General features: G+C 36.9%; 1 protein-coding gene across 1 annotated transcript; it reads left to right on the top strand.

The window, feature by feature from the left end:
- The first annotated feature begins 34 nt into the window (after positions 1–34).
- Hells (helicase, lymphoid specific) lies at positions 35–27641 on the top strand. Its single transcript, XM_042689533.1, has 22 exons — positions 35–152; positions 467–588; positions 2791–2913; positions 5378–5434; positions 7455–7491; positions 7779–7843; positions 8644–8682; positions 10489–10716; positions 11293–11475; positions 11949–12092; positions 14689–14885; positions 16509–16605; positions 17432–17593; positions 18464–18603; positions 18683–18821; positions 20554–20637; positions 20715–20834; positions 21563–21679; positions 22216–22375; positions 23893–23989; positions 24178–24254; positions 27054–27641. Exons 1-22 carry the CDS (start codon positions 122–124, stop codon positions 27146–27148), a joined length of 2514 nt encoding a protein of 837 aa, XP_042545467.1. The 5' UTR covers positions 35–121; the 3' UTR covers positions 27149–27641.

Here is a 27641-nt window from a genome sequence, read left to right as displayed (position 1 = left end):
GAAATGAAAGCGCGCGTTTTTCTGGAGCTGGGTATTTGGCGAGAAGTCTGTGTAGAAGGGAGTCCAGTGCGTCCTTCTCGGCGCTGCGATTAAGGTGCCGGTTCCGTGCGAGTGCCCCGCCATGCCCGCGGAGCAGCCCGCCAGCAGCAGCGGTGAGTGACGGGGCCCTGCTTCCCTCCGGCGGTGGGCGACGGGGCGCAGTCCGGAGGGCCGCGCGGAGGCTGTGGCGGAGCCGACGGGAGCGGAGACTCGGGGGGAGAGGGCGGCGGGCGGAGGAGCCGGGGACACCTGGGATTCACCGCCGTGCGTGGCGGGGGAGGCCTCAGCGAGAGCTGCGCTTTCCCCAGCTCGAAGCCGGGCGCCTGCGGAGTCGGTGAGAATGGTGCTGGGGACTCGGCGTGTGGGAAGGGCGGAAGCGGGGCGTCGGGTTGGAAAAGCCCCGGCCTCAAAGTCTCTCTGCTCTTAGGGTCCCCAGCTCCAGAAATGGCTGAAGAAGTGGCCCCTGCTGTGATTACCCCGGCCATGCTGGAGGAGGAGGAGCAGCTGGAGGCCGCGGGGCTGGAGCGAGAGCGGAAATTGTTAGAGAAGGTAATTCCGAAGCCCAGTTCCTCCCCGCAGTGAATACCTGCTCACGGAGCTCCTCTTGGCGTGACCCTCACCTGCTCATTTCATTTTGCACGTGCTTTGAATGAGAGGCTTCCATGAGATGAAGTTGTGAGACATCCTAAAGTGCTCTCAGCTCCCTGACGTGTTTCAGAGGATGCGTTTGGTCGTTAATAGTTTTCGCTTATCGTCTTAATTTTCTTCTTAATCTGTGTGGCGATGGCAAGTACAATCCGTGAAATCCTGTAGTCATAATTACCAGACCAATGGTGGTAAAAGTTAGTATTATCAGTCACCGGCTGGGCTGGAATCCAGTGCTTTCCCCGCCCCTAGTTTAGTGCTTTTTTTTTTTAACCTAAGGGGTCAGCCAGTTTTTGTTTTCTTGAAATAAGATTCTTTGGTTAAAAATGAGATGTCGGGGTTATTGTATTTGTGGTGTTCTAGTACTGGGGATGGATCTCTTACTTTTACTAAATGATCTATGTTACTAAAAGCAGTTTAAACCTCTGGATTACTTGTTTGATTTGCAAGAAAAAGAATTATAGCAGAGATTTTTCTTGTGTTTAATTAGTCTAGTCATTACTGTGGTCAATATTCTCTTTAATATCACTTTACAAGCGAACAGAACAAAGGCAATTGGTGACACTAAATGTTGAAGTCACCTGTGAACTTTTTGTCTCCAAAATGCCTCTCAGGAAATGAATATGAAATGAGTGTTGAATTAACTCGGCATAAAGCAAACTATTTAATGTAGGAAATTTTGCACTCTACAATCAAGTGATGAGCACATATTCTCTATATTTCATATTATTTGTTAGCATTGTTAATGCTTCATAAGTTTGTTACATCCCATATTGTTTTAAAGGCTATATATATTTGCTCATATATATAGAGAGAGAGCTCCTTAGCTATTCTATGAGGTAGTGCTATTAACCTCATTACCATTATTGAACTAAGTTTAATTGGTACCAACTATGAAGATAACTAAAGAATTCTGTGAAGCAGAAAAGATTGTTCTCCTAGTTTTATAGATGAGAAAACTGAGATTGTCTAACATCTGATAACTAGAAATGATAGAGTCAAGATTGGAATATAGGCTATGTGATTTCAGAATAAGAGTGATAAATAATCCTTTTTTTGAGTAGTCTCATCTTCAGTTTTATTTTTTTATGTTACAATGAAGAGAAGACCAATGCCATGTACCTGAGATGCATGGTCTAGTTTAAGGGGGGGAAAATGATATACACTATATTGCTGATGAAATCAAGTAGCAGTCAAAAGTTACTTACTGTCCCTACCTCCTGTGGGGATAATCCATGGTATTTACATATCTTAAACTGGTGCTATACCAAGTTGCATCTTCCAGCCCATTTAGTGACATTATTTTGTGTGTATGTGTGTGCCACACACATGCTAGTGCTGGGACTTGAGTGCTGTCTCTGAGCTTTTTGCTTAAGGCTAGTGCTTCACCATAGTATATAATATTTTTTTGCCCTGGACCGGGTGTCAACTCAGTCAGTACCTGATGCTTTTGCTCATTGGCTTGTACTCTTACCACCTGAGCCCTACCTCCAATCCACAAGAATATTTTCTTATCTGCTCTAGTGTTTGGTTTGAAAAAATCATTAGTAAGTTAATCTTAAACTGTTTTCTCATTACTTTCAGGAAATAAATCTAGAGAGTGTTTAGCTTTTTTTTTTTTTTTTTTTTTTTGGTCTGGGGCTTGGGCACTATCCCCCAGCTCTTCAGCTCAAGGTGAGCGCTCTACAGCTTGAGCTACAGTGCTACTTCTAGTTTTCTAGTGGTTTATTGGAGGTAAGAGTCTCACGGACTTTCCTGCCCAGGCTGGCTTTGAACCATGATCCTCAGATCTCAGGTTACTGAGTAGCTAGGATTACAGGTGTGAGCCACTGGCACACACCTAGGCTTGAACTCTAAACCTGGGCACTGTCCCTGAGCTCTTTAGCTCAAGGCTAGTAGTCTACCACTTGAACTACAGTGCCACTTCTGGCCTTTTCTGTTTATGTAGTGCTGAGAAATTGAACTCAGGGCCTCATGCATGCTAGGCAAGCACTCTACTGCTGAGCCACCTTCCCAGCTGCAGTTTAGCTATTTTTATTAATCTGTTTTTTTTTTTAAAGGGTTGTCAGAAATTTTTATCAGTAACAGAAATTTCTCTTTGGATAGGCCCGCATATCATGGGACAGAGAATCCACTGAAATTCGGTATCGCAGGCTTCAACATTTGCTTGAGAAAAGCAACATCTACTCCAAATTTTTATTGACAAAAATGGAACAGCAGCAGTTAGAGGTATGTGTATGGGATCAACTCTAATAGATGTAAAAATATTTTAAAAACAGCTTTCTTGAGATGCCTGTGTTAGGTTTTTAAAAAGAGGTAGCTGAGTAAGAACAGCACCATGCTATTCAGGTAAGGAGTAGGTTTATTCAGTAGACCTGCTGGGACCAGACCAGATTGGTACTCTACACGGCTGGCAAAAGGGAACGTCTGGCCCTGGGTTAGGTCTTATATATGGTAGGGGCAGGGAAAGGTGTGTCCAGGTAAAGGGAAGTGGGACCAGGTGGGAGAAAGGTATGGCCACATCAGATTCAGATGTGACCTCTTCCAGGTGTCCCAGTTGCCTAGGTAACGCAAGTACTGGGCGGGGTCTGTTCACCATTTAGGAATGGACCTTACAGTATGTACAGGAAAATGCACAGATTTCAGGCTTTTACATAATGAGTTCTGACCAATGAGTGTATAGACCAACAGCATGATAATGTGCATTTCCATTCCTAAAAGTTCTCTTGTGGGGCTGGGAACGTGGCTTAGTAATAGAGCGCTTGCCTTGCATGCATGAGGCTCTGGGTTTGATTCCTCAGCATCCCATAAGCAAAAAGAAAAAAGCCGAAGTGGCGCTGTATCTCAAGTGGTAGAGCGCTAGCCTTGAGCTGAAGAGCTGAGGGACAGAGCCCAGGTCCAGAGTTCAGGCCCCACGACCGGACCCCCCCCCCCCCCCCCCCCCCAAAAAAAAAAAAGTTCTCTTGTGCTATCAGTGAATCATGTGAACTACTGATGTGCTTTCTGTCAGTATGGACCAGTATTCCTTTCCAGAATAGTATATAAATGGAATCATTATGAAATATCCATTTGGTTTCATATCTTTCCCAGAGTACACAGTTTTTAAAGTCTTTGGAATCTCCAACTTTTTTTTTTTTTTTGTCTGTGCTTGTACTGGGGCTTGCACTTGACCTGAGTGTTGTCCCTGACTGTTTTCCAGCTCAAGGCTGGTGCTCTATGACTTGAGCCACTGCTCCATTTCTGGTTGGAAATGAACTTTTTTATTCTGGCTTCCAACCTGATCCTCAGATTTCAGCCTCCTGAGCAGGATTACACACACCAGCACCAGGATCCAGTTTATATGTCTTGGTATGCTGATGAGCCCCTGGGTCGCTTCAGAATGGGGACTAGTCACTAGAAAGCCAGTGGAGTATTGGGACTAAGTGATCAGCTCCTTGACTCTTGGGAGGGAAGAGATATTGAAGGTTTAGTTGGTCACTTGTGACAAATGATGTAATTATAAAGCCAGAAGAGAACAGGGCTTGAAGAACTACTAGTTAGGCAACACATGAGGTTCTTAGTAGTAACATTACTGGAGAGGTCCTCAAAGTTCTGCATCATGCCTTAGCTTTTCTTTTGATCAGGTCTTTACTAGTATTTCCTTTGTACTAAACTAGTAAATGTATAGAAATGTTTCCTTCCTGGATAGTTCACACTTGAAATCCTAGCTACTCAGGAGACTGAGATTTGAGGATTCCTGTTCAAACTAAAATACTGACTTTTCAAGCCAAAATATTATCTCAGTGAGAGATCCCTGACAACTAAACATTGTTTGATCCCCTTTACCTTCTTAGTGATCTTCCCACTCCACTGTGATATGTTGTATCATTGTATGTACCATTTATCTTGCTAGAATGTATGAAGAATTATGTACTTGTTTATTAAGAAAATACAATAAATCCCTTTAAAATATTTTTTTATTTTATTTTTTATTGTGAAAATACCTACAGAGGGGTTACAATTACATGGGCAAGGTAATGAGTACATTTCTTATCAAGCATTGTTGCCTCCTCCTTTGTAAGTTAGGCATTCCACCACTTGAGCCAGGCCTTTCTTTTAGATTTAAGTTCCTTTTCAAATAGGGTGTTTGGCTCATGGTTCTCATGACTGGCTGCTGCTGTAGCTTGGACCACAGGCACATACCAGCATACCTGTCCTGGTTCTGATGTTGCAAACTTTTTTTGCACTGGCTGGTCTCTTGATTTCTACCTCCCTGAGTAGTTTGAGATTACACATGTGAGCCACCAAGTGTGTATCTCAGTCTCCAGTTATTTGACTCTGGAAATACTACCAGCTCCTCAGTTTTGAATTTTGAGTCCTTGAGTCAATGAAACTTGAGTTATGTTTGGATTCTCCATTATTTGTTCTTGGAAATTACCTTCAGGCAGTAAGCTGGGCAATAAGATGTACCTCGTTTGGTTTCCTTTGTCAGTGTTTGCTGTTCTTCTAAAAACTGTTTTGTGATGTTTTATTTGGTTTTTAGTTGTTTATGGCAAGAGGATGACTGTTCATTCTGTAAAGGTGTGAAGCATAGTTCTTCCTTGTATTTTATTTAATACGTTCTTTATCACCTAATACTGTACCACTACGTTCAGATGCATATTTCGTATGTCGCATTTTCCACTTGTGATACAAAGAAAAAAATATATTACAGGAACAGAAGAAGAAAGAGAAACTGGAGAGAAAAAAAGAACTCTTAAAAGCTTCAAAGGTAATACAATAAGCCAGAATTTTTATACCCATGACAGAGATTGAAGTCAGGACCTTGTGTGTTGTAACACATGCTTTAGTATGGAAGGACAAGCACCTATTCAGTCAAAATAGTTTTTCTATGTTTTCTTAAATACTGGGGAAGTTTCTTTTTGGTGTTCACTTATTTGTTATTAACTTATTTAATTTATTCTTCGTATTAACTTTCACAATTTTTTAATTAGCCTACAAGCTTCATAGGAGGATTTAAAATCTGTTCCTCTTAAGAAATAGCGAATATGACCCATATTTTTATTGTCAATATAAGTTTTTATCATGACAAAACTTGACTTCCTTGAAAAAAATCTATAAATGTTATACTTTAAAATATATACATTATATTGAAAATGAACTATACAACTTGTCAGGGATGGAAGCTCAGGAGGGAAAGAACTGGGAAAAAATGAGGGAAGAGGTGACACTTCAAAAAGAAATGTAGTCATCATCTGACTTACATAAACTCTAACCCCTCTGTATATCACCTTTATAATAAAAAAGTTAAATATATATTGTTTAAACCAGTTTTTCAAAACTGATGATTTGATGGATTTACTAATTCTGGGAATTAATCTTTAGTTTTAGTTTTATGATTGTTTTATTGGACTAGTATTTAAAAGAAGTGCTTCACTTTGACCCAGGCAAATCTGTACCCGGATTATGTCCTCACCCTTTCACTTCTGTCTGAAAGTAACAATCATCAAATTCTGCCTGTTCTTCTCTCTTTGCATTTTTTTTCCCCATTGAAACCAGTTGACTCTCTGGGTATTTATTTATTATTGTGAAAATACCATACAGAGGGGTTACAATTACATCAACAAGGTAATGAGTACATTTCTTATCAAGCATTGTTGCCACCTCCTTTGTTTCTCCTCTCCATGCCTCCTCCCCACGACAAAGTTGTAAAGTTGGATTTTCGACCTAACGTCTTATACATCTCATTGTTGCAGTGGGTCCACCTGTTTTTTCCCTTCCCCTCCACAAATTATACCAACATCAAATACAGTGAAAACAGGTTATACCATGAGGGTTGCATTCTTTTTTAATCCTTAAACTTTTAAAATATAATTTAAAATTTTCACTTTACTTGGTCATTTTGGTTGTCTATCTTTTTTTTTTGGGGGGGGGGTCCGGTCGTGGGGCCTGAACTCTGGGCCTGGGTGCTGTCCCTCAGCTCTTCAGCTCAAGGCTAGCGCTCTACCACTTGAGCCACAGCACCACTTCCGGCTTTCTTTTTGCTTATGTGGTGCTGAGGAATTGAACCCAGGGCCTCAGGCATGCAAGGCAAGCGCTCTACCACTGAGCCACCTTCTCAGCCCCCTGTCTATCCTTTTTTGTGCAAGGCCTGGGCTCTATCTTGGAGCTTTTTCACTTAAGGCTGGTACTCTCCCACCGGAGCCACAGCTCCACTTCTGGCATTTTGCTGGTTAATTGGAGATAAGAATCTCAATGATGTTTTTGGGGGGAGGACCTACACTAGCTTCCAACCATAATCATCAGATCTCAGCCTCTTGAATAGCTTGGATTATAAGCATAAGCTACCAGTACCCAGTCCATCTATTCTATGAGATTCTTATCCTGCTGATATTCTGAAACTTAACAATATCTTCTTTGTATTACTCTTCTCAGACTAGTATTTTTTGGTTGAAATATTTATTCTGAATTAAGCCAAGTACTCTTGTCAATGCCAATATATAATGTTCATTGAAAGGAGGTGTGCCTAGCATTTCAACATTTTAAAAATGCTTTCTACGTTTAATTCTAAACTTGATGGGAAAAAAGGGGGAAAGTAAAGCCCGTTGGTAAAATCATGAAGTTAGTGTAGGGAATATAGAAGATTACATGTAGGTAGGTATAACAGTGAGTAATAGGGGTTGGACTTCAGCTGATTGGAATATTTTTTTTCTCAAGTACATTTTAAGCAGTATTTTTTAAATATGCAGTACCATAAAGTAAAAGTAGCATTCTATATTTTTGTTTTATAGGGTAAAAATTTAATTGATGCAAATGAAGAGAATCCAGGTAAATTTTTTTTGTTGTGGTTTTTAAAGAATATATGTTTAGGGCTGGGAATATGGCTTTGCAGTAGAATGCTTGCCTAGCATGCCTGAAGCCCTGGGTTCGATTCCTCAGTACCACATACACAGAAAAGGCCAGAAGTGGTGCTGTTGCTCAAGTAGTAGAGTGCTAGCCTTGAGCAAAAGAAGCTCAGGGACAGTGCTTAGGCCCTGAGGAATACAAGCCCACGACTGACCAAAAAAAATGTGTTTATATTTCTGTTTTAATTGCTATAAAATAATTTCTTATAGTTGTCAAAAAGAAAAGAGGAAGAGAAGATGAATCATACAACATTTCAGATGTTATGTCAAAAGAGGTAAGGATGCCTAATACTCAATGTTGAGTAAAAACTTGTAGGTTTAAATCACCTTAAAGCTGTAAGAATTACTGTTTCTTAATTTTTCAACATGTAAACATTCTATTCTTTTCTGATGTTCATGTAAAGTTTTGGTTAATAGTTTATTTTAAAATCAACCCTAAATGTAAAATATAAATTACAGGAAACTGGAGAAGAAAAGAGACATGCTTCACAACTCTGGTTAAAGAGAATCTGAAGATAATGTTCAGGCACTATAGAGCTTTAGAATAAGAATGCTTTCACATGGAGAGCATAATTCTGTGTAATTGTCTGTGTTTTGCTTATTATACTCTACATTTTCTTGGCCTTTTTGGGGGTGGGGGGGAGTCAGTTTTAAGATTTGAACTCAGGCCCGGAGCTTTTGTGTTCAAAAGCTAGTGTGCTCTAACACTTAGTCATAGCTCTGCTTTAAAAAAAATAAACAGATCTAGAAGTTTAATAATTTTTTGTGATTAAATTTCAATAACATCTTGATTTCCAAATTGCTTACTAAAAATGGTCAGCTGATTTGAAAGACAATGCTTTTGTCAGTTCCTTATATAAAAATCTCTCCTGTCTTGTTAGCCCTTACTGGCCTTCAGCCCAAGATTTTTAGGTCTTAGCCTCTGAGTAGCTAAAAAAATTCAGGTGTGAACACCTGGCTAGGATTGAGTAATTTTATCTCAGTGCTTTAGCCCCATTTAACACGGTAAAACTTCTACAGAATAAATATTTCTTCAGTCTTGTGAATTACTAATTTGACTTTTGCAATTCTCTAGGAAATTTTATCTGTGGCTAAGAAAAGCAAGGAGAATGAGGTAAGATATTTAAATAGAAAATTAAATTTAGGAATCTTTTAGTTATTGATTATGAAGCACATTTAATTACTGCTACACATCTTTCTCATTTACTTCATTACCTTTGGAAAAAAGAAAAAGGACTATTCACTTTTTAATAGGTTTTTTATTGTGAAGATACTGTACAAAGGGATTATAGTTATATGAGTAAGGTAATGAGTACATTTCCTATCGAGCATCGTTACTCCCTCCTTTGTTTTTCCCCTACCATCCCTTCTTTCTTATTTTAACCAGCCCCAGAGCTTGAACTCAGAGCCTGGGCAATGTCCTTGAGTTTCTTTTCAAGATTAAGGCTCTACCAATTGAACCACAGCACTACTTTCAGCTTTTTCTGAGTAGTTTATTGGAGATAAATATCTTGAGGACTTCTCCTTCCCTAGCTGTCTTTCAACTGTGATCCTCAGATCTCATCTTCCTGAGTAAAATTACACACATGAGCCACTGGTACCTGACTTAACATAACAATGTTCCATGTTCATTGTATGGAATTCTGTATAAATATTAAAGCATTTAGCAATGATACTTACAAGTTCCTATAACCCTGTGGATATACATGCATGCAGTCATCATGTCGAAGCTATGAAGGATCATTTCATCTTGTTTCTAACCAGATTCAAACTAGGCCCTGGCATTCCCTGTAATCCTAGCTACTCAGGAGGCTGAGATCTGAGAATCCAGGTTTAAAGTCAGTCTGGGTAGGAAAGTCTGTGAGACTTTATCTCCAGTGAACCACCAGGAAGCCAGAAGTAGAGCTATGGCTCAAAGTGGAAGACTGCTAGCCTGGAGCAGAAATGCTTAGTCCCAGTGCCCAGACTCTGAGTTCAAATTCCCTACCCCCTCAACCTTCCTTATACAAAAAGATTCTCTGTAGTTCTAATTCAAAAGCTTGATTTCTGTTGCCATATTACCTACCTACTTTTATCCATCCCTTCTATCCCCCCACCAATTTATATAGGGATATTACTTACTACATTTTCCAAGCTCTTTATTCCAAGACCCTGTAATCAGGACTTCATGCTCTAGCTTAGCTTTCTTTTTTTACTTTTCTTTTTTTCTTTTTCTTTGCGGATGATAGGGCTTAAACTTAGGGCCTGGACACCATCCCTGGGCTTTGTGCTCAAGGCTAGCACTGTGAATACTTTGAGTCATACCTCCACATCTAGTTTTTCTAGTGGTTAATTGGAGATAAGAGTTTCACCACCTTTCTTGCCTGATCTGGCTTCAAACCATGATCCCCGGGTCTCAATCTCTTGAGTAGCTAGAATTACAGGCATGAACCATGATCACTTGTTTATAGACAGCCAGAACGATATTTCCAAAACAGCTTTCTTATACTGATACTCCACATGCCTCTAGTCTGGCATTTTGCTGGTTAATTAGAGGTAGTCTCTCAGACTTTTTGCCCAGACTGATTCAAACTATAATCCTCCAGGTCTCAGTCTCCCAAATAGCTAGGTATGAGGTATGAGATACTGATACTAGGCTGTTAGTTCATTTTTTCTTTTTTTAATGGCTTTGTGCTTACATGGAAATGAAAGTGTCTCTGTTCTTACTTGTATCTACATTAGTTTTCCATACCTACTGATGACTGGGACTGGATAGTTTATTTTTGTTGTTGTTGCTTTTCCAGTACATAGCATACCACTTAGCCACATTCCCAGTCCTTGACTGGGCAGATTATGATTATTAGTTTCATTGCCAGGTAAGTGAGTGGTAAGTTTAGCAACATTTTCTATCATACATGTAATAAAACTTTTTTCTTTGTAGGATGAGAGCCCTTCCTCTACTAATTCCTGTGTAGAAGAACTTGAGAAAAATAAAGATTCAAATAGCATAATTAAAGATAGATTGTCTCAAACAGTTAGACAGAATGCTAAATTGTTTTTTGACCCAGTTCGGAAATACAATGGACAACCAGTTCCCTTTCAACAACCAAAGCACTTCACCGGAGGAGTGATGCGATGGTACCAAGTAGAAGGCATGGAATGGCTTAGGGTAATAACTTTTCTTTTTCTTTTCTTTTTTGTCAGTCATGGGGCTTGAACTCTGGACCTGGGGGCTGGCCCTAAGCTCTTCAGCTCAAGTCAAGTGCTCTACCACTTGAGCCACAGTGCCACTTTTGGTTTTCTAGTGGTTAATTGGAGATAAGAGTCTCAGGACTTTCCTGCCTGGGCTGGCTTTGAACCGTGATCCTCAGATCTCAGCCTACTGAGGAGGATTACAGGCATGAGCCACTGTTGCCTGGCCATGCCTTTCATTTTTAATACAATATATTGGTTCCTTTTTATGATGTCTTAAATAGCATAATGTATCACAACTTGATGTATCACAACTTATTTACTGTATATAAGACATTTGTATATGTTTAGTTGGATGATTTACCATGAGTAAATTTTTGAAAGTGAAAATGTCTTACAAGACTTCCAATACTTTTTATGGCTTTGATAAATGACTTCCTATAGTTGTTAAAATATATTGTATTATGCCAGTGTCATAATTGTCTTTAAGTATGCTTTTAGAAAAATAAGCCTGTTACTAATTCAGGACATGCTTGTATATTCTTTTGTTCAGATGCTTTGGGAAAATGGAATTAATGGCATTTTGGCAGATGAAATGGGATTGGGTAAGACGGTTCAGTGCATTGCTACTATTGCTTTGATGATTCAGAGAGGAGTACCTGGACCTTTTCTTGTCTGTGGTCCTTTGTCTACACTTCCTAACTGGATGGCTGAATTCAAAAGATTTACACCAGAAGTAAGACATGTTTCTTCACATGAAATAAATTTTTGCCCACATTTTTTGTTGTTGTAGGAAATAAATTACAGACCTACTATTAAAACTTGATTTCTACAAAAGCATTGGATCTGGTTAGACAAATATTAGCAATTCCTTTCTTTAACCCTTTTATCTATTCTTTTAGAACACTAGGTATTAGAAATTAGATACTTTGCTTAAATTGTTCTTGTATAGCTTTCATCCATTAAATGACTTACAGTACCTGAGACAAATATTGATTTTTTAATCCTGTTTTCTCTTAGTCTTATTTTTCCCTATATACATTCTACTATCCACATCCTTGCAATATATATAATAATTTTTCCATCTGCACCTTAGCCTTTTTATTTGATTTTCTTTTTGTGGTCTTGATATCTTTTTCCCTCCCAGGAAATTGTTCATAATTTTCATATCATTTATATTTTGTACTGAAACATTGTAAAATCTTTTAGATTCCTACTCTGTTATATCATGGAACCCAGCAAGAACGTCAAAAATTGGCAAGGAAAATTCATAAGAGAACTGGAACACTCCAGATTCATCCCGTGGTAATCACATCATTTGAAATATCCATGAGGGACCGAAATGCATTACAGGTATAGATTGTTGCCTTCTAATCTATAAATCGTATTTAATTCATATCACTTTCTTACCACCATGTCTGCTTGAAGTAATAGACTGTATTGTGCTCATTTTTTTGGAAACTGGAGCCTTTGACAAAGATACGGAAGAAGGCTGTGGTTGTTAAATAAAAATAAACCTGTGACATTTAACTTGTAGCCATAATACATTAAGTTTTTAAAATTAGCCAGACATGAACCTAATCTGTGAATATCTGACAGATGTGTTTGTGAAGTATAGTTTGAGTATATGGAATTTACCAATCTGCTCTTGCTTTCTGCAAGTAAGAATACAATATTTTAAGATATTTAAATTATCTTAATGGTATTATGGTATTTCCTTACTTTTTTCTTGATATTATAACTACTAAGTAATACTTTTGCTATAATGCAGTTAGAAAGTTGACCTTTCTTCCTCATTGTTAAACTCATTACACATATGAGAAATGAGTGCGTTCCTTTTTTCTGCCCATGTGATATCCCTGTTAAGTGACATCCCTTTGTTTTTTTCTTACTTGCGTGAATAAACTAATGTAAATAATAGAGTCAACGTAAATTCAATACATAGATCATAATTGGTATTAAATGGTTTTTTAAAATCATGACCAAATGTTTGTCAAATGTTCCACTTATATAAATGAAACTTTGCAATATATTTTGTAGCACTCTTAGACCAGAAGTTTAGCAACAATATTATAAATGTATAGTATGACGATATCAATCATTTTTTTCACAATAAAATATATACTGTCAATAGAAAAAATTTATTATGGAGATAAAAGTATGATTTTACTTGAATTTTACTTTGACAATGAAGAATTACTGTTAACATAAAGGTATAATGTGTACTTAGGATCATACTATGAGTACACTTTTCGAAATAATCTAATATGAAGACTCACCTCAGTTTCTTCTCTCTATGCAGCCCCTATTGAAATAGTTCAGAAGCCAGGAACCAGTGGTTCAAACTCATAATCCTAGCTTCTCAAAGAATCTGAGTTCTAAGGATCATGGTTCAGAGAAGCCAGCCCAGACAGGAAATTTCCAAAAACTCTTTTATCTCCATTTAACCACTAAAAAGCTGGCAGCGGAGCTATGGCTCAAATTGGTACAGTACTGGCCTTGAGCAGAAGAATCAGGACAGTGCCCAGGCCCTGAGTTTAAGCCAGGACCTCCCCTTTCCCGTGCCGCCGCTCCCCCCCCCCCCAAAAAAAAAAGAACAAAAGAAAAAGCATAAAAAAGAAATAGGTTTCCTTGTCAGTTCCATTTGCCAGTGGCTAGAATGTTTTCAGTTTTTTTCTTTCACTGAGCCTTAACAGTGTAAGGATTTTAATTTTAGGGGGTGATTGAGAGTGCGATTCTGAAGCTCTTGTTTGAATGACAGCCCACTTACTAGTTTGTTTTCAGGTTCTTCCTCATTTACATTCCTTCATTTTTCTTTCACATACTAATTTACAAAGGATGTTTTATTGTTTTAGACTGGTGTCTTAAAGTGAAAAATTATTCATGTTATCTGATTTGTTAGATGGGCAGAAAATTAAGTCCTTTGCAAGACAGAATACTGAAGTAATAATACAATTTTTTTCTATTCTTTTAGTAATATGCTTAAAAAAAAGTTACATGCCAAAGATGAATTCTTATACTCTTCTGTCCAGTTTGCCAGTCTTAGATTTTTGAAAGATACATGTTTAGTTGGTGTTTATATTTTCAGAATTAGTGCCTATTTTTGCATTTTTTTAAACAAAGAAGTAAATCAGATTGCCTGGTAAATTAGAAGTCAAAAAGGAAAGCATGAGTGTTAAAAGTGAAAAAAAAATTCAGGACGACTTCATTAAAATGAATGTGTGATTGAAAATATCAGTTACTAAAATTGACTCTAGTAAAAAAGACTTAAAAACTAAAGAAAAAAATGGAGAACACTGAGATAAAGTGTCAATCTTAGATATATTTTGTAAAGTGAAAATACTAACGCAGTTTAAAATTTCAGAATACATGAAATTAATGAACTTTGGCTAGAATTTTTAAATCTAATTTCAAAACTTGATAAAACATTGGAAATAAAAGATTACTTCTACTACAGAAAGAATGAGGCACTAATAGCGTCATAACAGATGGACTTCAAATATTATTTCCTGACCTAATGAAATCTGTTTTCAGATTATATTGGTTTAGGAATCCATTAGTTTAACTCATTGTTAAATCTTTTGAAAACATGTTTATCTCATTAGATACCAAAGTGACATTTGATGAGATTCAACATCTGGGCTGGGAATGAGGCTCAGTGGTGAGCGCTTGCCTTGCATGCCTGAGGCTCTGGGTTTCATTCCTCAGCACCACATAAACAAAATTTAGAAAAAAGCCGGAAGTGGCACTGTGGCTCAAGTGGTAGAGCGCTAGCCTTGAGCTGAAGAGCTGAGGGACAGTTCCCAGGCCCAGAGTTCAGGCCCCATGACCGGACCCAAAAAAAAAAAAGATTCAGCATCTATACATCTTCATAAAAGAAGTTTTATTTTAGAAATGCTTTTAGGAAAAAATCATTTATAAAAATGTTTTCCCTCAATTCATTTTCTAGCATTGCTATTGGAAATACTTAATAGTAGATGAAGGACACAGGATTAAGAATATGAAGTGCCGTCTGATCAGGGAGTTAAAACGGTTCAATGCTGATAACAAACTACTTTTGACTGGTACTCCCTTGCAAAACAATCTATCAGAACTTTGGTCATTGCTAAACTTTTTGTTGCCAGATGTATTTGATGATTTGAAAAGGTAGGTAAGCCAGTTACTTTACTGTTTTATATTTTTCACTGCCCTTTTCTAAGTACCTGAATTTAAGTGCTATCTTTTGGTAGAGTCTTTGTGATATATATTAAATTCATCTTTTGACATAAAATATATATGAGCACATAAAAGAACTTATAACTATATTTTAATGAAAGGAAAACTAAAAATATTATATTAAGAAAATATTTCCAAGATTTTGTCTTGGGGCTTTCTACAAAGAGGGTGTGTGTGTGTGTGTGCGTGCGTGTGCGTGTGCGTGTGCGTGTGTGTGCATGTGTGTGGGCGTGTGCATGTGCGTGCGCGCGCGTGTGTGTTAGTGGTAGAATGCTTGCCTAGCATGCATCAAGCCCTGGGTTTGATTCCTTAGTACCACATAAACAGAAGAAAACCAGAGGTAGTGAGTGCTGTAGCTCAAGTGGTAGAGTGCTAGCCTTGAGTACAGAGAAGTTCAGGGACAGTGCTCAGGTCCTGAGTTCAAGCCCAGGATCGGCCAAAAAAAAAAAAAGATCACAGTTCCAAGCCAGCTTGTTAAATATTTGTGAAACTCTCTTTCTCCAGTAAACTAACACAAAAAAAGCTAGAAATGGAACTGTGACTTAAAAGGTAGAGCCACTAACCACTCGCCTTAGGCCTGGGATAGCACCCAGGCTTCTGAATTCAAGCCCTGGGATTGATGTGCACACACTTGCACAGACACCAAAAAAAAAAACCCCAAAACTCTGGAAATGGAAGTGTCCTCCATTTCTTTTCAAATATATTAGAAAACAGAGACATAAATTTTTTACAAAATCTGATTAGTTAGTGCCACAACAAAATTAAAACAAAGATTTCCCAATTTTAACCTACCACTTTTTTAAGGTAGGAAACAGTTTGAGTTCTGCATTCCATCACACACACAAAATGTTTTCAAAAAATGAGTAGCCATAGAATAGCAAAGGTAGCTGTAATTAAGATGTCCAAATGTTCTAGTTACCATGTCCTTTTCTCAATCTAAGCTAGCCTTGTAGCTTAGTAGTAGAATGCTTGCCTAATATACACAAAGCTCCTTGTAACCACAAAAATGTTTTGTTGAAAGTTAGAGTGGGTCAGATTTCTATCACTCTGTAGAGGTAGACCATATAGACATGTTTTGGCAATAGCTGTAATTTCTGCAACTATTCATAATGTTTGGTAAAATAATAGCTTTTAGCCTGAGGTTATAGCATCATGTCTTGGGTTTCATCCCTGTCACCACAAGACAAAAATCTGTACCTTAGTTATTATTTTTTTATTATAATAGGGTATTAACATTTTTTAATTGAAAAAACATCCCTTTTAGATTGCAGTTTCTGATTGTTGAATCTCATCATTTACATCCTTTTTGTTTGTGTGTTTTCTTTAGTGGTACTGGAATTGACCTCAAGGCTTTGCACTTGCTAGTCAAATGCTTTATGACTTGATCTTTGTCACCAGTCCTTTGTTCTTTTTCATTGTATTAAAAATGACATATGAGGATTTGGTAACTGTCCATATGACTCATAATAAACTATGAAATTGGAAACCCTGTTTCAAGATAATATAATTGAGTTTATGTTAGGTTAACTTGTAATCATTTCTCTTTTTTTCCAGCTTTGAGTCTTGGTTTGACATCACTAGTCTTTCTGATACTGCTGAAGATATTATAGCTAAAGAAAGAGAACAAAACGTATTACATATGCTACACCAGGTGTTGACTGTTTTCTTACTCTGTTTCTTACTCCACCCTCATAGATAATAAATTCTAGAGACACTACCCATTATTGTTCAGACTTAAAAAGCGAAATGAGTCTCCCTAAGTCAAATCACTTTCTTGCCCTTTTCCTACTTCCAGAAGTCATAGGGTTATGTCTAGTAACTACAGATAGTGGTGGGTTTTTTTTTTCCTTTTCCTCTAAATTGTTAGCAATGATCCTCTTTTTCTGTTAACTTCTATCTCGTTTATAAATGTGATATATCATTTATAGTGGAATTTTAAGCCTGAAGATCTTAAGGAAACAACATTTTATATCGTTGAGTTGGTTGGCTCTCTAGTCATCTTAAGATGTCACTAAAATGTTTGGACTTAACACTATCAATCCAAAGAAGAATAAATATTATTTTAATAGAAAAGAAGTCAGGGATGAGTGGTTTACAGCTGTAATCCTAGCTATTCAGGATGCTGAGATTCATAGATGTCTGTTTGAAAGCAGCTTGGGCATACAAATGTAAGAGATTCTTAACCTCCAATTAACCAGAAAAAAGCCAGAGTGGAGTTGTAGATCAAGTGGTACATAGCCAGTTGAGCAGAAAAGCTTAAGAAAAGAGTATATGACCCCAGTACTGGCATGTATGGCAGGGGGAAGATTAGAAAACACTGAGTTTATCTTTTGCTGGTTTGCTTTGGGAATCTTTCAAGGAGGTGGTAACTTTTTTAAGACAATACACTAGGGAAGAAAGTGTGATAAGTATGGATATGGTATTCCCAAAAAGAAAGGAATACTTAATGTTTGTATTTATTCATGTTTACATTTTAGATTCTAACCCCTTTCTTACTGAGAAGACTGAAATCTGATGTTGCTCTTGAAGTTCCTCCTAAACGAGAAGTAGTTGTTTATGCACCACTTTCAAAGAAACAAGAAGTCTTTTATACAGCCATTGTGAACCGAACAATTGCGAAGATGTTTGGATCTAGTGAGGTAGAATGTGTTTTGAAATAGAATGTAAATAAAATACAGCATGATTTTTTTTTTAATTTATTTTTGGGGTCCGGTCGTAGGGCCTGAACTCTGGGCCTGGGCGCTGTCCCTCAGTTCTTTAGTGCTCTACCACTTGAGCCACAGCGCCACTTCCGGCTTTTTCTTTTTGCTTATGTGGTGCTGAGGAATCTAACCCAGGGCCTTGAGCATGCAAGGCAAGCGCTCTACCACTGAGCCACCTTCCCAGCCCTACAGCATGATTTTTTTTCTTTTCTTTTTTTTGGGGGGGGGGGGGTAGGGAGCGTTGGGTGAGCATTGTCCCTGAGCTTTTCAGCTCAAGTTGAGCACTCTACCATTTGAGCCACAGTGCCACTTCTAGTTTTCTGGTGGTTTATTGGTGATGATAGTGTCATGGACTTTTCCTGCCTGGTCTGGCTTTGAACTGGGATCCTCAGACCTCAGCCTCCTGAGTAGCTAGGATTGCAGGCTTGAGCTACCATGCTCCTGGTCCAGACTTCTCTATTTATCAATTCCTTTACCAGGAATGTATCGATGGGATTAGTATAGTGATTGAAAAATGGTGTAGTCATGCATTTATTACAAGAGAGAGGTAGTATGTGGTCATTATATAACTGAAGATTAGACTTTTCTCTAAACTGTCAAATTAAAAATTGAGAATATTTATATTTGGCTTTATATTATGAATTTCTTGTAATTGTGAACTTGGAGAATTATTAGACTTGACAAAGATCAGTTTTCTTTAAATCTTAAAGTCATTTTATACATAAGTATATTTCGAACATAAACTTCTTGTTTACATTTAGAACTTAAGCACATAGGGTTTTAAATAGACATTTAATTGTCTTCCAGAAAGAATCAGTGGAACTAAGTCCTACTGGGCGACCAAAACGAAAAACCAGAAAATCAATAAATTACAGCAAACTAGATGAGTTTCCTAATGAATTGGAAAAATTAATGAGTCAAATACAGCCAGAAGTGGACCGCGAAAAGTGAGTTTAAACATAAATTTGAAATAATTTCAACTATGTTTTTCACAATTATCACACTCACATATCATGTTTTTGATAGGACTGTTGTAGAAATGAATATTCCTGTAGAATCTGAAGTTAATCTGAAACTGCAGAATATAATGATGCTACTTCGTAAATGTTGTAATCATCCATATCTGATTGAGTACCCTATAGATCCTGTCACACAAGAGTTTAAGGTAAATATTATTTAATACTTTTTTTATATTGGGACACAATGTTACTTTGTTTGATTTATTATTTAATGTAGAACTGTTTACCAAAATTACAGTCCTTTCAGAAAGGTGAGAATGGTGGTCATTTCCTATGTGCTATGCAACAAGTGTTTTAATTCATACATTTAAAACTTTGTTTTTCCTCTCCAGTCCTGAACTCAGGGCCTGAGGTTTTTTTTTTTTTTTTGTTTTTTAAATTTTAATTTTTATTTGAGCCATAGCACCAATTCCTGACTTTTTCTGTTTATGTGGTACAGAGGTTCCCAACCCAGGGCTTCATGCCTACTGGTAGGCACTCTACCACTAAGCCACGTTCCCAGCCTTAAAACTTCTTTTATACTTTTATGTGAACAATTTAGAATTTATTCTGAAATTTTAGTGATTCAGTTATTTTGTTCTCTATTTTTGGGGGTAGTAATATTTTCAGTAACTGAATGTTAAAAGACCAGCTTATCAAAATCAGTTCGCTTGCTGGTTAAGTCTCAACAAATAGCCACAGAAAAAAGAATCATATTCAATGAATAAAATTGTGTAGTTGATAGAAAAGTTGCATAACTTTAAAAGAAATGTTCGTAGTAACCACTAAAACTTGTTTCATTACTAGTTTCCCTGGCAGTATTGACTTTTTGAGCCAGATAGATCTTGTTTGGAGGTCATGACCTGTGCACTGTATTTAGTAGGTTCCCTAGTCTCTAGGTGGCAGTAGCGCATGTCTTCCCCATTTGTGACAACCTACTCCATCTACTGCCACATGTTTGATGTGGGTAGAAGGGAAAATGCTATCATTTGACAATCTCTACTTTTACATAAAGGAAGATAAAACTTGACTTCTGTATAAAAATACCTCTTTGATGGGGTAATTTTACCAAAGGGAGAAAATTGTCTTTAGTGTGAATGAGATTACTTATAAACTCGTATGTTTTCTTTAATGTGTACTGGAACTCTGGTAGCAATTTTTGTAAAAGTTACTTGATTATAAAGGGAAAACCCTCAGATTATACAATAAATTTGAACTTACATTCTCTTATCCAAAGTCTTTTTGTTGGTGGTGGTTGTGGGGCTTGAACTTGGCCTGGTGCTGTTCCCTGAGCCTCTTTGTGCCCAAGGCTAGCCTTCTACCACTTGAGCCATAGCACCACTTCTGGTTTTTGAATGGTCAGTTGGCGATAAGGGTCTCATGAGACTTTTCTGTCTGGACTGGCTTCGAACCACGATCTTCAGATCTTAGCCTCCTAAGTAGCTAGGATTATAGGTGTGAACTGGCACCCTGCTGTACAAAGTTGTTTTTTTTTTAATTGTGAAAATACCGTGCAGAGGGGTTACAATTACACGAGTAAGGTAATGAGTACATTTCTTATCAAGCATTGTTGACTCCTTTGTTTCCCCTTCCCAATCCTTTCCATATCCCCCCACCCCCTGTACAAAGTTTTTGATAGAAGAGTAAGATAGATTTTGTTCATGGATAGGCTCAGATTTTGTTCATGGATAAGCTCATGGTCTTATTTGAACTTAATTCTTCTGTACTGAATCACTTTTCGTTCTACTGTATATGTTTTCCATTAGAAGTCAGTAACCTCTATTGAAAGGTTTTTGTGTTTTTTAATGAATTGCCATTGTGAATCATTAATTATTCAGATGATTTTCATGTTTATAGGGCAAATGGTTAGTAACTATCCTTTTTTTTTCTACTTCTAAGATTGATGAAGAATTAGTAACAAACTCTGGGAAATTGTTAATTTTGGATCGAATGCTGCCAGAACTTAAGAAAAGAGGACATAAGGTGATAATTTTGATTGGACTTTCAATTGCTTGAGTTTTATGAATCAGTATCTCTACATTAAGATATTTAAATTTCAGGTGCTGCTTTTTTCACAAATGACAAGAATGCTGGATATTTTGATGGACTACTGTCAACTTAGAGATTTCAACTTTAGTAGACTTGATGGGTCCATGTCTTATTCAGAGAGAGAAAACCATGTAAGACTACTTTGTCATCCATTAAATTCTTTTTTGTACCTTCTGATTTGACTTTTGAAGTAATGTATAAAAGACCTTTAAATTGATGAGAAAATACCAAAAACCCTCTAAAAGCTAGCATTTTGTTTTTGTATTCATGAGTTGGTGTTTGGTACTTGTGTGTATATACATACATGCATGTATATGCACATATTTTTTCAGATAGATAACATATCTAGATCTATATCTAGGTATCTATATATCATCACATATGAAGAACATTCAGATAACTGTTTCCCTCCCAGGTTCAATGTTTCATTAAACAAATTTCAAGCCTGAAGCAAAGTAGAAAGTACTTAGCATTATTATTCCACCTAGAATTTGCTATGAAAATAGTTTCCTTGCCTGATCCTGGGCTTTGAACTCAGGATCTGGCCCTTGTTAAAGGTAGCCATTCTACCTCTGATCCACATCTTAACCCTACCATTAACATTTGACTATGTGTTGTCATTATATATGTGATACAGGATCAAGCCATTGAGGTAGCCATTTAGCATTTAATCTTTTAATTCATTTGTTTTGAGGTTGGTTTGACTTCATAGCCCCATATTTGCTAGGCAGAGCAGGGCAGGGCACCCTAGGTGAGTTTGGCCAAGTTTGGAAAAGTTGTCAGTGGAAATTAAAAACAATGCCTTCTCAGCTAGTTAGTTATTTTTAATTTATTATGTTTTCATCTTCTCTGCTTTTAGATGCACAGCTTCAACACAGATCCAGGTGTATTTCTTTTCTTAGTGAGTACACGAGCTGGTGGCCTGGGTATTAATTTGACTGCAGCAGATACAGTTATCATTTATGATAGTGATTGGGTAAGTTGTAACCCTCAATGGGCAAATTATATTTCTGTTCTAAATTTCAAATCCTTCATTGTAAAGGTCATGGTTTGAGTTGTCAAAAGTTTGAACTTGTTTCTTTGGAATATTTAAAGATTTAAATTCTGTCCAGAGTATAATGAGATGGTAATGTTATGAAAATAGTTTAGAACCCTAAGTTGTGTTAAGCTACATTTTATCATGAATGTTGGCTTTACCTCTATATCTTGGGTTAAGTTAATTTTTAACATAATACTGTTAAAATGTTATTTTATTTTTTATTTTTTTGTTGTCATGAGGCTTGAACTCTGGGCCTGGGCACTATCCCTCAGCTCTTCAGCTCAAGGCAAACACTCTACGATATGAGCCACAGCACCACTTTCAGTTTTCTGAGAGTTTATTGGAGATGAAAGTCTCATGGACTTTCCTGCTCGGGCTGGCTTTGAACGGTGATCCTTGATCTCAGCCTCCTGAGTAGGATTACAGGCATGAGCCACCGATGCCCGGCCTTAAATGTTATTTTTACTTTTAAGAATCCACAGTCTGATCTTCAGGCCCAGGATAGATGTCACAGAATTGGTCAAACGAAGCCAGTTGTTGTATATCGTCTTGTTACAGCAAATACTATCGACCAGAAAATTGTGGAAAGAGCAGCTGCTAAAAGAAAGTTGGAGAAGTTGATCATCCACAAAAGTAAATGATGCTCTCTGATTCTTTTTTGTTTAATTGTCATTGCATGTGTACAATCCCATTAATGTCATTACTGTTACTTTCCTTACAAAACAAATTAGTGCAGAGTTATGTGACAGGATTTTAATAAGCAGAGGAGGATTTGGAGTTCTTAACAGCCTACACTAAATTGGTAATCATAGAACATTACTGTTTTTCTAAATGAGGCCTAGAGGGGTAGACAAAGGACTAAAAGTGATTAGAAAGTGCCCTAAACTCTTCTCAATGGGGAGTTTGACATTTTAATAAATATTTCTGATAAAAAGATACTTGTTTACCAAAAATTTTTAAGAAAAGTTACATGTTCTCTAATGTATTAAACATTAAATTAATGGTATATTCAACTAGTCCTATTCAAAATCTGTGTGTATTAATATAGATAGGATTCAAAATTAGTGAGCAGAGGTGACTCATTAAAGTCTTTCATGTTACATTCTTTGAGATTCCTTGGGTAAATTTTACCTTTATTCAATATAAAATTGACTAATTGAGTTCATGACTTGATTATCATGAGTTGAAAATTGCTTCTACAAATTTGAGCATCATAATAATAAAATGTTGAAAGTTAATTTTATAATACTGCTCTGCTTGCTGGTATGATAATCGGTTTTTAAGGAAAAGTGGGTTAGGTTTTAAAGCAGTTTGACTTTTGTGACTTACTAGTCAGTCAGTAATTTGACTACAACAGTCAGATGGGGATAAAATGAGTCTTAACCTAATATATTTTTGTGTTAACTTAAAAGTTTTCACATGTTACTTTAGAAATTCAGATGATGAGATAAATTATATTTGCTTTAAATAAGTTTAGGTAACATCGTCAGTTATCTTTTCCTAAGTTCTTGTTTTGGGGGTGTTTTTTTTTTTTGGTCAGTCGTGGGGCCTGAACTCTGGGCCTGGGTGCTGTCCCTTGGCTCTTCAGCTCAAGGCTAACGCTTTACCACTTGAGCTATAGCACTACTTCTGGCTTTTTCTACTTATGTGGTGCTGAGGAATCGAACCCAGGGCCTCATACATGCAAGACAAGCATTCTACCACTGAGCCACCTTCCCAGCCCCTTTTCCTAAGTTCTGACATTAATGTCACACAAAAAATTTGAAAGATTTTATGAAATACACAGCTTTTAAATTTATAGTTTGATGAAATACGTATATTTATAGTTATCTAGATTAAGAGAATGAGCATTCTCATGTAATAAAGTTTACGCAGGCACCCTTTTCAGTCATTCTCTCTGTTTGTCTGTCTGAGATTATCCACTATTATGATGTCACATTTTTTTTCACATACTATTTTTGAGATTCATATCCTTGAATTAGAAGGTTTGTTTTGCTAAGTAGTTTTGGTTTTTGTCCATTCTTTTGTTAATGGATACTTCTGTTGTTTCCTGATTGGATTTATTGTAAACAAATTATAAGTCATTCTCATAGGTTTATAATACAGTTCAGCTTTAAAATGGATTTTTAATGTTCATTTTTTTTCTCTAGATCATTTCAAAGGTGGCCAATCTGGATTAAATCAACCTAAAACTTTCTTAGATCCTAAAGAATTGATGGAATTATTAAAATCTAGAGATTATGAAAGGTAAAAATTTTCTCTTTTTTTTTTTGTTGTGTGTATGTGTGTGTGTATGTGTATATGTGTTAACTGAGGATTGAACTTGGATACTTGTGCTTGCTAGGTGCTCTTCCATTTAACCTATACCTTGAGCCCTTAAAATTTCTTCATAAAAATAGGAAGCGTCATTTTGATTTAATATTTTGTCTTTCTAGGGAAGTAAAAGGATCAAGAGAGAAGGTCATTAGTGATAAGGATCTAGAGTTGTTGTTAGATCGAAGTGATCTTATTGGTAAGTTTTTGTCATTCATTTTTTTTAATAATGAACTTTTTTTTTTTTTTTTTTGCCATTCCTGGCACTTGAACTAAAGGGTCTGGGTACTGTCCCTGGTTCTCAAGGCTAGTGCTCTACCATTTGAGCCACAGCACTTCTTCTGGCCTTTTCTGAGTAGTTTATTAGAGGAAATAGTTTCGCTTTCCTTCTGTTCTGTCTTCTAACCTCCATCCTCAGTCTCGCCTCCTGAGTAGTTAGGATTACAGATGGAAGCCACCAGTGCTCAGCTATAAGAACATAGTTTTAAACATACTGACTACCAAAAGAACAAACAAAAAATATTGGAAAATATATGCAAAGTACTATTCTGTTGATTGCTTTAAATTTTTTTTTTTTTTTTTTTGGGTCTGGTCGTGGGGCCTGAACGCTGGGCCTGGCTGGGCACTGTCCCTCAGCTCTTCAGCTCAAGGCTAGTGCTCTACCACTTGAGCCACAGCGCCACTTCTGGCTTTTTTCTTTTTGCTTATCTGGTGCTGAGGAATCGAACCCAGGGCCTCATGCATGCAAGGCAAGCACTCTTATCACTGAGCCTTCCCAGCCCGATTGCTTTAAATTTTGTATCTTAAGTTCAGCAGGTTTTTTTGCCTAGCAAATCGATGCTTCATATTGTATGTCCTATAGGTTGCTATAATAAGAAATATGATTTGGCTTTTGTAACTATACTAGGTCATTTTGAGAGGATTGGCTGATAACTTTATTTCATCTATTTCAGATTTTTCCAACTGAATCAAATTTTGTAGCATTTGAATCAGGAGCCAAATTCCATTGTTAAATATAGTGCACCCCTCTTGTTTTTCCTTATCATTTACTAGAAAATATGTGTACTTTCCCTGTAAAATGGCTTAATTTTCCTTCTTTCCTTTCTTTTCTCCCTTTCCTTTCTTTCTTCCTTCTTTCCTTCCTTCCTTCCTTCCTTCCTTCCTTCCTTCCTTCCTTCCTTCCTTCCTTCCTTCCTTCCCTTTTTTTATTTTGGTCAGTTATGGTGCTTGAACTCTGGGCTTGAGCACTGTCTCTGAGCAATTCAGCTCCAGGCTAGAGCTTTTCCACTTACAGCACCACTTCCGGTTTTCTGGTGTTTAACTGGAGATGAGAGTCTCAAAGACTTTCCTGCCCAGGCTGGCTTTGAATCATGATCCACAGATCTCAGCCTCCTGAGTAGGATTACAGGTGGGATCCACTGGCACCCAGCTTGGCTTACATTTCTTTATAATCAGCTGGTTCTTCCCCCTCCATGTTTATTCTTTAATTTGTTTTTCAGTGTATATTTCTTATAGATTGGTAAGTAGCTCTCTTAATCAGATTTAAGTTCTCTATCTGAACAGAGAAAAACACTGCTTTAATAGTTTTTTAAACATACTTTTATAGTGATTGATTAGAACTTGTATTTCCTTAGGTTTTGCAAAATGATTTGCCTGTGCTATCAGCTTTATTAGTTGAAATTTGTCTACTGGGAATTTTCTTTTGCATTTAGAAAAGAAAGCATCTAAAATAAAAAGTGGGTAGTACAGATTGGTTATTTATCAAGTTACAGAAAAATGAGTTGCTACTATAATAACGACCTTCAATTATTTTGTAAACATTCAAAATTAATTTTCTAACTAGTTTAGAATGCATTGCTAAAGCAACTCATATCCTCATATTGCCAGTCCTCTTTCTAGCTGGGTTTAGTGACATTGTGCTAGGATCTTGAAGTTGGTGATTATTACTTAATAAACAGAAACTAACACACAATTGAGTATAGTGTTGTAATGCCTTTGATATATTTTCATATGTTGCATTGGAACCAGGTTTTTCTTATTAAATTTATATACATTTTAAATATATTGTGGATACAAGTTCTTCGGATGTATCTTTCAGCACTTCTTAAATTTAGTGCCTTTGGGGGCAGGGGGCAGTCCTCGGGCTTGAACTCAGGACCAAGGCACTGTCCCTGAGCCTCTTGTGCTCAAGGCTAGCACTAACTTTATTTTGGTTATCGTATCTTTTTTTTTTGCTGGTCATGGGACTTGAACTTGGGGCCTGGGCTCTTCCCTGAACATCTCTATGCTCAAGGCAGCACTCTACCACTCAAGCCACAGGGCCCCTTCCGACTTTTTCTGTTTATATGGTACTGAGGAATGGAACCCAGGGCTTCATGCATGCTAGGCAAGCACTCTACCCTAAGCCTCATTCTCAGACCCAAATTTAGTGTCTTGATGAGTTAAAGTTGTTAAGTTTTGTTGTAGTCCATTCCAGTTTTACCAAGTTGGGTTTTTTTTTTGTTATTGTTGTTTTTAGCTATAAATCTGTCTAATCCTTGGGTGAGGTGACAAATGCTTGTCATCCATTTGTGGCATAAAGCATAAAGCAAGACCCTACCTTGAAAATAAACCAGCGCAGAAAGGAGAGTGGTGTAAGTGATATAGTACCTGTCTAGCAAGCATGAGCCCCAAGTACAATCCACAGGACCACCAAAAGAACAAGCAAAAATTATACTTCAAAGTACTATTCTGTTTATTTTAACTTTTTGCATCAAATTCAGCAGGTGTTTTGCCTAGCAAATCGAGGTTTCATGTTTTATATTTATAGTTTGCTGTAATAAGAGAAATACATACTTGGTTTTTGTAACTATTTCTGGGTAAGGAAAAGCATGTTCTTCATTTCTGTGGGTTTATATTTTAGACAGGTGATTGATTCATTTTGCAAGAATTTTTTTTCATTTCTTTCCTCAGGTTCTTTTTTTATTTAAAGTACTTGCTTTATTTTTTTTTCCCATAGATCAAATGAAAGCCTCTGGACCAGTTAAAGAGAAGACAGGAATATTCAAGATAGTAGAAAATTCTGAAGATTCCAGTCCTGAATGTTTGTTTTAAGTGAAGCTTTAAAAAAAGGCCTTTTAACTTGCTTGTGTATATCCAATTAGGTTTTTTTTTTACATTGGTTTTGAAGTCCATTTTGTCCACTTCACTTTTTTGATTATGCCAATTTATATAAATGTAACTGATATCACCACATACTTAAGAGTGTAATTCCTCCTAGCCTTATTAAGAACAAAATTCCTAATAAGTTTAGATTTTTAGTTACTTTCTCAGTCTGGGTAGTACTCTTAGGTATGGTCTAATGTTTACTTAACCATTGCCAGATTTATACAGTCTTCCTGTGGAAGTTTAGTAAATGTCTCGTTCTGTCTCTCCTTTCTCACAGTTGTAATACAGTTCAAGGAATTAACACTTCTGTTATGGAGTAGGCTTTCAAGAGGGAGGATTGACTGAGGTTGTGCTTTTTGTCACTAAATGAAAAAAAATCGTTTTTACTTTTTAGGGTTATAAGATAGTTTACCAAATAAATGTTTATTATAAAATGATT

The sequence above is a fragment of the Dipodomys spectabilis genome, unplaced genomic scaffold (assembly GCF_019054845.1).
Source record: "Dipodomys spectabilis isolate Male_0828 unplaced genomic scaffold, ASM1905484v1 ptg000125l, whole genome shotgun sequence".
Taxonomy (NCBI): domain Eukaryota; kingdom Metazoa; phylum Chordata; class Mammalia; order Rodentia; family Heteromyidae; genus Dipodomys; species Dipodomys spectabilis.
The sequence above is the reverse complement of the archived record's forward strand: the minus strand, read 5'-3'. Positions and strand labels throughout refer to the sequence as shown.